The 10421-nt window shown below is 43.5% G+C and overlaps 2 protein-coding genes across 2 annotated transcripts; one reads left to right on the plus strand and one right to left on the minus strand.

Moving 5' to 3' along the window:
* Nucleotides 1–1169: 1169 nt before the first annotated feature.
* On the plus strand, nucleotides 1170–3112 carry LOC134064181 (uncharacterized). The gene is made up of 3 exons (XM_062520005.1): nucleotides 1170–1669; nucleotides 1839–2036; nucleotides 2564–3112. Exons 1-3 carry the CDS (start codon nucleotides 1264–1266, stop codon nucleotides 2848–2850), a joined length of 891 nt encoding a protein of 296 aa, XP_062375989.1. The 5' UTR covers nucleotides 1170–1263; the 3' UTR covers nucleotides 2851–3112.
* A 4162-nt stretch (nucleotides 3113–7274) lies between these two features.
* Nucleotides 7275–9722, minus strand: LOC134063963 (complement C1q-like protein 2). Its single transcript, XM_062519735.1, has 3 exons — nucleotides 9321–9722; nucleotides 8835–8966; nucleotides 7275–8289 (listed from the first exon to the last, which is right to left on the minus strand). The coding sequence occupies exons 1-3, from the start codon at nucleotides 9697–9699 to the stop codon at nucleotides 8012–8014; spliced, it is 789 nt and encodes a 262-aa protein (XP_062375719.1). The 5' UTR covers nucleotides 9700–9722; the 3' UTR covers nucleotides 7275–8011.
* Nucleotides 9723–10421: the final 699 nt, after the last annotated feature.

The raw sequence follows: 10421 nt of genomic DNA on the forward strand, positions 1-10421 counted from the left end.
CAATTTACGCTGCATCTCAAACCTGCTCCGAGCAGGTTATGATATTGGTTAACCCGAGGTTTGCGGTTAATCACACCCCACAATGTCGACGTAGGCTACTTGGAAGATACATTATTGGAGCGCAAATTGTAAGCGCCTCTCTTCGCAAGGCGAGAGTTTTTTTTAAGACCGCCAGAATCTTTCTCCATATAATATTCTCTATGAAAGATAGCCTATACATTCTCAGCCGAGGGAATTCGTTGCATTTGTCAGCTGATCGAGGCAAAGTGGAGGCTATAAGCATTGGCAATATAATATATTTTCATAATTAAGAAATATTAATGCAAGCTATAACTAGGCCTATAAACCTTCTGAATGTTCTTGAGTTTCATTTTCACCTGCTGCCAGCGGCACTGCCGTTGCATCTAAAATGTTCACAGGATAGCCTACATACACTAAATCAGTCAATGGGGCTAAACATTCAATTATCCTTTATTAATATTTATTAATATACATGGCATGAATTGTGTTGCATCTGTAGGACTCTTATGAACTCAAAATGTATTTATTTCAACACATTTCAGACATTCCGCAAGCTATTAATCCTCCGTAACACATAGGCTATTTAAGGAACATGAAATAAAACTTTACTTTCATATATCCGATCTGCAATAGCCTACGTTGCCAACAGCCTTGTCTTGCTTTGTTTGCTGCCGACGTATTTGATGTATCGTAAAGTGGGTTTTAATTCCTTGCAACTTTTTTATAATCATTGCTCATTCCTTATGCGTAAAATAGCGTGATCGCGTCATCATTAAAAGTGGTGATATGCGCTGCAACCCGCCCATTTTATGTGAACGCGCACCAACTCCGATGAGGTTAACCCCAGTTCAACAAATCAACTTCTTACTCAGCGTCGTAGTACCGATTAGCACCAATGAAGATAACCAGGTTTTGTAAACCCCGGTTTAGCAAAGTAACCCTGGGTTACATCTGGGTAGGTTGAGCTCCCTTCGTAGTACAGGCCCCAGTCAGAACATTAACGACCAGGTCAGTGGTTGCCCATCAAATGTGTGCAGCAAGACGGCTTCTGAATCATCGTTTGAACATCCTGTATTTCACCATCCTGTCCAGAGTCCCTTCCTCTCTACAGCTTAAATACGGCTCCTCTGGCCAGTAGAGCTCACACCACACACCGTCCTCACGGAGCACAACGGAAACCAGCGAGCTGCCCATAGCCAGAGTACAGACAGATCTGTGTGTGTGTGTGTGTGTGTGGTAACGATGAAGACTCCTGGAGCTGTGCTGCTGTTGCTGTGGGCTGCTCTGGTTGTGGTTGCAGCAGAGAGTGGAGACGGCTCCAGTGAAAATGACATCTTTGACAACTCTGACGTCTTGTCCCAGTTTGAGGCAGAGATGGGAGCCTCCGTCCAGCAAGCTGTGCCGAGAGAGATGAGAAGTCTGGGGGCAGAGCTCAGGAACACTAAGGCACAAATGATGACCATGGAGACCAGGCTGAAAGCCAATGAGAAGACAATGATGACCATGAAGACCAGGCTGAAAGCCAATGAGAAGACAATGATGACCATGAAGACCAGGCTGAAAGCCAATGAGAAGACAATGATGACCATGAAGACCAGGCTTAGAGCCAATGAGAAACTAGTGCAGCGACTAATGCATGACATTGAGGGTGAGAGATCTGATCCTGTCACTGGGGACATTTCACTGCATGCAGTTGTTTTAGGTAATTCCTTTTGCCTATTGCTTTTGATTCACATATCTATTTTTCCTCTTTCTGTGTATTTGCGTGTGTGTGTGTGTGTGTGTGTGTGTGTGTGTGTGTGTGTGACTGACCTCAGTTTCTGCAGTGAATGTGAACCTGCCGGGGAGTCAGGTGGAGGAGCTGAGGAGAGAGAGAGAGGAGAGGAGGGTGGCCTTCTCTGCCTCACTGATAACATCAGGTCATCTGACCTTGGGTCCGTTCAATGAACCGGCGACTACACTGATCTACAGAAATGTCATTACTAACATTGGGAATGCCTACAACAACAACACAGGTATTAAAAGATTCTTACTTACGTGGTATCCATATTTAATGGTGTAAAAGTCTGGCTTCAGAAAGTAAAAGTTCTGCCATATGTAGAGGAGCTAATTAGTGAACTGTTAAGTGCATGTTAGGACTTACTTTCTGAAGCCAGACTTGTACACCTCTGTCCACATCCTGCCATCTCAAATCTACTGTCATCAATTGCAATTTAGCTTATTTTCTATAAATCAAAGTTGAATATATCATATTTTAACATCAGGGAACACAGTATAATACTCAATTCATCCAATAACACTCTAAAGCGCCATGAGATGAAATTGAAAATGTTTTCTCTGAACTATGGGTATTGTCACAGCTCCAGTCATCTGCCCATATCCTGTTATGTGAAATCGATAGATAGATAGATAGATAGATAGATACTTTATTGATCCCCAAGGGGAAATTCAAGAATTGACTATCATTCAGACATTATCCTCTTCATCTCAAATCTACTGCCATTCAGACATTATCCTCTTCATGTTTTCTCTGCACTACTAGGTATTTTCACAGCTCCAGTCAGAGGGGTCTACCACTTTGCCATATTTGTCTACGGTTTCGGTCATGTGTCCAAGCCTACAGGGGCCGCTCTTCGTAAGAATGGAGAGCACGTGGTCATCGCCTACAGTCACCTGCCCAGTGGCCGAGCCAGTGCCTCCAACGCCGCCTCCCTGCTGCTGGAGGTGGGAGACCAGGTGAGTGTGGTCCTCTGGGAGACCAACGCATGGGTCCGCGACAGCTACAACCACCACACCAGCTTCTCCGGTCACCTGCTCTTCCCCATGTGAGCCGCTGAGTGACCACAACCAGATCATTTACTCCACAACATTCACCGGAGATGATGTGGTTTTGTCACATCTTTAGTGGAAATAGGAAGAATTTCTCAAGGTGTCATCAATCTGAGATGCTCTTTTTGTCTGAAATTAATTGGTAGTATTGTGTGTGTGTGTGTGTGTGTGAGATGCTGATAGAGCAACCCAACCACTCATCAGGAGTTTCGGCTCCTAAGAGAAATGAGTTCTGCTTAATAAATAAATAAAACCATGGAAATCTGTGTCATGTTTCATGTGTGAGTCCATCAGGGACTTTCAGTAACAGGTGGAGGGCTGGTGTTTGCATTCGTGATGTTGCCAGGAGCAACTGCTGATGTAGGCCAGTGCTTCCTGACTGGTGGGTCGCGGAACCGCTCTGGGAAGGTTGTGGAGCTTGTGGTTAAAAAAAAAAAAAGGTTTTTATTTGTATGTCAGTCATAGCCATGGACATACAGACAATGTATATGAGACAGGTCATGTTAGACATCATTTCAGCGGTAAACGCAAGTACGACTGAAGTAGGATGTGAATTCACTTAAACTGGCGACAAAATGGGATGGAAGCCCTGCTGTGGTGTGCAGTGAAACAAAGACACAAAGCACCCCTGTCAAGGACAAACCCGCCGACTACTTTGGAAGGTGACATTAGGAGTTGAACACTTTACAAATGCAACTTTGACCTTTTTTTTATTTATTTTTTTAATCAAAGAACATGTGGTGTGATCTGGAGATAGTGTTACATGGGCTAAGCACCAGGGGGCAGTGAAGAGACGCACTAGTGTGGCAGTGTTTTTCAACCGTCTGTCTCTCATTCTAGTTGTGGAGAACTGCTACAGTGTCATTGATCGGCTATGACTTGTTGATGTTACTGTAAGCTGTAACACATAATGCTGTCTGAAAGTGATATAAACATATAAAATATGAAATGTGACCTCCATATGAAGGCAAAACATATGCTACACAAGCTCCTGATATGCTCCTTTATTTTTATACGCATGTTACAGTAAAACCCTAGCCTGACGAGCCAGACCCACATCAAGATGTAGGGTCTGGACACTCACCGTAGACAGGGCTCAATCGGAGGGGTGGGATAAACAGTTGTCTTTCAAACTCACTCCCTGCAATAGGATAACGCTAAACGAATCATCTTCTGGTTTTCAAGTAGCAGGATGCGTAACCTTCCCTCCCCACGCAATAGGATAACGCTAAACAAATCATCTTCTTGTTTTCAAATAACAGGATGCGTTACCGTCGCAACTTCTGGTCGCATGTCAGTCACCATTATGTTAAGCCCACCCACTGACTCTATACACGCTGTGATTGGCCCGCTTTTTATTTTCCATTTCTCAGCTCCTTGCTCTACGGAGCGTTGCTAGACTGCCCCGCCAGCCAAATTACATTTGCTGCCGCTAGGGGCGTCTAGATTTCTAGGCTAGTAAACCCCATTAACAGCCCGGTGTCTCAGGGCAGTTACAGCGCCCCCTACATTACATTACATTACACTACAATTTTGGCACCTTATGAGCTACCACAGTAATGCCAGATCTCTCTGAGTTCACGGCACAACCACTGCAAAGCACTCCAGGTACAAGCAACATGACACAGAGTATAAACTTTCATGCGACACCAAGATCATGCCTCTAGATAAAGGGGTTCATGCTCCTATGGTGCATTCACGGGCATGTAGGATGTCGGAGGATTCTATAGAACTCTATTGTTACGGTAGGCGACGTCAGGTCTGATCGAACGTTTAATCTCGGACCTCCCACCTTGAAGTCTGAACTTTGGGAGAGCTCCCAGAAGAACGTTATTGCATAATTCGGTTATTGCATCATTAGGTTACCATAGAAATGATTACTAGCTTCCACAAACGGAGGTTTAACAAACACAGAGTTAACGCTGAACTGTAGGTTGATTGACCCTGAGCCGACTAAACCAGAGCTGTCAGTTCCACCGCACCGGTTATGAATTAGTTTAATCAACACGGGGTTGGTTAACACGGGGTTGTGCGCGTACACGGCAAAGACGTGATGTAGGCTATGTCAATGAACGCTGTTTCATTGGAAGTCGGGACATTCTAAACGGTTATAAAGCAAATCCTCCGACATCCTACATGCCCGTGAATGCACCACTAGATAAAGGGGTTCTTGCTTCTATAAAGGGGTTCATGCTCCTAGATAAAGGGGTTCTTGCTTCTATAAAGGGGTTCATGCTCCTAGAGAAAGGGGTTCTTGCTTCTATAAAGGGGTTCTTGCTTCTATAAAGGGGTTCTTGCTTCTATAAAGGGGGTCTTGCTTCTATAAAGGGGTTCATGCTTCTATAAAGGGGTTCATGCTCCTAGATAAAGGGGTTCTTGCTCCTAGATAAAGGGGTTCTTGCTCCTAGAGAAAGGGGTTCTTGCTCCTAGATAAAGGGGTTCTTGCTCCTAGATAAAGGGGTTCATGCTCCTAGATAAAGGGGTTCTTGCTCCTAGATAAAGGGGTTCTTGCTCCTAGATAAAGGGGTTCTTGCTTCTATAAAGGGGTTCATGCTCCTAGATAAAGGGGTTCTTGCTCCTAGATAAAGGGGTTCTTGCTTCTATAAAGGGGTTCTTGCTCCTAGATAAAGGGGTTCTTGCTCCTAGATAAAGGGGTTCTTGCTCCTAGATAAAGGGGTTCATGCTCCTAGATAAAGGGGTTCTTGCTCCTAGAGAAAGGGGTTCTTGCTCCTAGATAAAGGGGTTCTTGTGTAGTAAGAGTTTCAAAGGTCCTTTTTGGAATCCCAAATGCCCACTCAAATATGGGTCCCAAACAGTCATCTATTGGTACCCAAACATTCTACGTATACTGTAAGTCAAAGTGTGTGGAAACAGGGCCATTGTAAGTAGGTGGTGTGTAATTTCGAGCAAAAACTCAAAATGGGGGGAGAAGTGTAACAGGTTGTTAAATACTGTTATGCATCACATTGTCATCTGTTCATACAAGACATCATACAAGACAATCATCCTAATTGTTGAAAATAAAGATGAGTCTCTTGTCAAACATGGAGAGAATTCGGCTGCATGAATGCTGTATGTCAGTGTTCGAGTGAATATGTATGAGTGTATCTGTGTGTGTGTATGTGTGTTCATGTGAGTACACTGTAAACATACGCATGCCTGCTATGAGTATACTGCATGTGTTTCTGTGTGTTTGTATTTGTGCATAAGTGTGTGTGTGTGTGGTAACACAAAATGAGAAAATATGCGTCCAATAAGTCTCCTTAATTCAGACATTAAAATATTGTGTAAAGTTTTAGCAAGGAGATTGGAAGTAGTGTTGCCTAGACTAATTGGAGAGGACCAAAATGGCTTTATTCAACGTAGACAAGGATTTCATAATGTGAGAAGGCTTCTCAACATTCTTCATTACCAACAGAACAGTCGTGACACTGCTATCTTGTCACTTGATGCAGAGAAGGCCTTTGATAGGGTCGAGTGGCCCTATTTGTCTGCACTTTTGGTCAAGTTTGGTTTTGGAGAGAAATTTTGCAAGTGGGTTAAGATTCTCTCTAATAATTTAGTAGCTGAGGTTCTTACGAACAATATGGTGTCTAAGCCCTTCAATATATCCAGGGGTTGTCAGCAGGAATCGCCTCTCTCTCCTCTCCTTTTTGCAATCTCTTTTGCGGTTGCAGTTAGAAAGCATACAGAGATACAATAGTTGGTGTCACTGTTGGCCAGGTGGAACACAAAATTGCTCTATTTGCAGATGACGTCCTTATTTTTCTAAAACCATCGTACTTATTCTATTCCTGCTCTGCCAGAGCTTATTGGACCATTTGGGAAGATATCTGGGTACAAGATTAACACTTCAACAATAATGCTTTCAGTTCTATACTTGCCATATGATAGAGGGGGGCTTCAGTGCCCCAATGTTCAATGGTATTATTGGGCTGCTCAGCTCAGAACTATTATGTTCTATTTCTCCTCCCACGGTACCCCATTTTGGGTCAATATGGAATCAGTTGCAGCTATGCCTGGCCTGCCATTAAGCCTATACTTATATTCTGCTGATCTCAAAGTCCTCAGGAAGAAATGTTCTAACCCAATAGTTCTCAATATGATTAATGTTTGGTGTGAGGTCAGGAGATATTTTGGAATGCCGAATAACCTTTCTTGTTATAGCCCCATCTGGGGTAATACAAACTTTAAAGCAGGATGGCTTGATGCAGGCTTTAAGATGTGGGCAGATAGGGATCAAGTCCATAGCAGATTATACTCTTCTAATAAGCGTATGTCCTTTGAGGAGATAGTTAATTAATTTGATATACCTAAAAATCATTTCTTGAAATATTTACAAATAAGAAATGTTATTTTTGTGTCTCAAAATAACTCTTTAGAGATGCCAATACTACACAGTTTAGAGAAGGAAATGGTAAAAGGTTGTTATAATAGAGGTTTAATTGCACAGTTTTATGGAATCAGTATCAGGCTCACAAGAGTCATCACTTAATAGATTAGAAGCCTGGAGGAAAGACCTAAAAGAAGATCTGTCTGGAGGCATGTGGAAGCTCAAACCCAAACTCTAAGTGTAAGACTGAAACTGTTACAATATAAGTGGTTGATGCGAACCTATATACTGTAACTCCAACCTGATACCTGATACCTGCATAAAATGTAGCAAATTCAAATGTGATCTTTATCACTGCATATGGGAGTGTGTGAACATATATTTACATTCTGGAAGGGGGTAAAGGACATGATCAAAAAAATCACAAATATCAGCTTAACAATCATTTGTTCTACATTTATACCCTCTTGAGCTACAGTATCATTGAGAAGAAGGGAATATATTTTCATTGATATGTGCTTGTTACAAGGAAAACGCTTAATTGCACTATTTTGGAAGAATACAAAAGCCCCAAGTGTAGAAGACTTTTCTGTTAGTTAGTTAGTTTTATTTTTGTTGCATCATACATGTAAATCCTCTGTGATAAAATATACTACTGTATGTAATGATTACATGTTAAACATTTAATAAAAAAAACATTGGGGGGAAAAAGTGTGTGTGTGTGCTTGTGAGTGAGTGTGTGTGTGTGTGCTTGTGAGTGAGTGTGTGTGTGTGTGTGTGTGCTTGTGAGTGAGTGTGTGTGTGTGTGTGTTTGTGGGCACCTCCCCATCACATGAGGAAGAGGAGTTGCCCGCTGAAGGTTGTGTAATGCCTTGTATAGGCAGATACCCAGGCCCCCCCTCCCAGACGCAGACACACGGTGTCTCCCTTCTCCAGCTGCAGGGACACCCCCTGGGAGGTGTTGATGTCGTGGGGGGCTTTGTGGTTGTAGGCGGCCACCACATGCTGGCCGTTCTTCTGGAGGTTGGCTCCCGCTCCGTGGGCACCGCCAGCAAAGATGTGGTAGTGGAACTGGTACACTCCTCTCACCGGAGCCGTGAAGATGCCTGGGACAAAGAGAACACCGTGCAAACGAAGAAAGGTCATGAGGACTAGAACAGGTCATGGAGAGATTGCATTACATTACATACTGTAAAGCAGACACTTTCTTCATCCTGAGTGACTTATGTCAACTATATAAGGAATTGTATTATCATTACATTGTCCTTGGGGTTAAGTGTCTTGCTCAAGGGCACAACAGTGAAAGCCGATTGAACTAACGAACAACGTTCAGGCTACTGTTAGTTAGCGTTAGCATTAGCTGAGACACATCACCATTAGCAGTTAGTTAGCGTTAGCATTAGCTGAGACACATCACCATTAGCCGTTAGTTAGCGTTAGCATTAGCTGAGACACATCACCGTTAGCAGTTAGTTAGCGTTAGCATTCGTAGATCTCCTCACAGAGAGCAGAGTTGAAACTGGAGAACAGCCCATAGCCAGAGCAGAGACAGAGCCCTGTGTGTGTGTGTGTGTAGCAGTGAACTGAAAGGATAGATGTGTGTTTGTGTGTGTGTGTAGTGGGTTGAATGCATCAGTGTTACCAGTCTTACCTGTGTTGGGGTCGTAGGCGCTGCCGATGTTGATGAACACGTGGTTGAAGATCAGGGTGATTGCAGTGTCGAAGGGTCCGATGTGTTTGTTCTCCGACACAGCAAAGGAGGCAGAGAAAGCCACCTTACTGTCTGTGGGAGAGAAACAGTGAGTCTCTATGTTTGTGTGTGGGAGTGTTTGTCTGATTTCCATTGCATTCCATTTGCATTGATCAGTCACAAACAAGCCCAGCTATATATTTCAGTCCATCTACAATTCTTACAGGGAATACAATGGCAGATACTATTTCAGCATCTACAATTCTTACAGGGAATACAATGGCAGATATGGCAGATAGTATTTCAGTAGTCCATATACAACTCTTACAGGGAATAAAATGGCAGATACCTAGCGCCCCCTCTAGGTTGTTTTTCCATTCTGTGTCACTCAAGACACTCAAAGATGCTTATATCTGGATTCATTCTTCTCACACAGAAATGTCTTACCTCCGTTTTCTTTCTTCAGTTCCTCTATTTGTTTCTCCACTTGGGCTTTGGTAAGGCTGAGCTCCACTCTCTGCTCCTCAACTGTATTCTCACTGGCTCTCAGTCTGGTCTCCATGATCTCTGCTTTCTTCTCACTGGCTCTCAATCTGCTCTCCATGGTCTCCATTTGTGTCTGAGTGTATTTGAGCTCCACTCTCTGCTCCGTTACCAGAGCGGTCATCTCTCTCAGCACAGTGTGGATATCAGGCTGGCAGGTCTGTTGGGTGGAGGCTGCAGCTGCACCTGGAGCTTCATGCTGGAGGCCTCCACTCTCTGCTGCAACCACAACCACAGCAGCCCACAGCAACAGCAGCACAGCTCCAGCAGTCTCCATCTTCATGCTCACCACACACACACACACACACACACACACACACACACACACACACACACACACACACACACACACACACACACACGGCTCTGGCTATGGACTGTTCTCCAGATCTGCTCTCTGTGAGGACTTTATAAAAGCTTCAAGGCCTATTCCAGTTAAACAAATACAGGCACTGGTGTGGTGAGTCTCTGGACTGGAGAATCCTCTCTGCAAGGACTTTGAGTTCCTTTTATGCCCCAGAGGTCATATGATGTGATTGTGAAATGTGGCACGTTTGTGACACAGCAGCAGTGGGGAAACCCAGGATTTCATGTGGGAATGTTTAGTACTACAAATGTTATGCAAGGGAAGGTTATATTGATATAGCATATTGCATAAAGAGACAATGAACAGAACATGAGCAGAATATAAAGAATATAAAAAGTATAAAACAACAAAACTCTAATATTTGAAAAGACTCATCAAAAGTGAATATAAAGTCAAGCCCATTAGTAAAAGATGTACAGTACAACACTGATCAAAAGTAAGTGAGTGAGTCCATCAGGGATTTTCAGTAGCACAGTAACATTTTCAGGGCCCCCTACCCAAACTCCTACCCTCATACACACACAAGACATTGTTTTATTCAACAATCGGGGTCCAGGATGAATTACCAGTGCCTAGCCTAGCCCGACCAGAAGGTTGCTTATGCAAGTTCAGAGGTCAGAGGTAATAAATAGCTTCAT

The sequence above is a fragment of the Sardina pilchardus genome, chromosome 18 (assembly GCF_963854185.1).
Source record: "Sardina pilchardus chromosome 18, fSarPil1.1, whole genome shotgun sequence".
NCBI lineage: Eukaryota > Metazoa > Chordata > Actinopteri > Clupeiformes > Clupeidae > Sardina > Sardina pilchardus.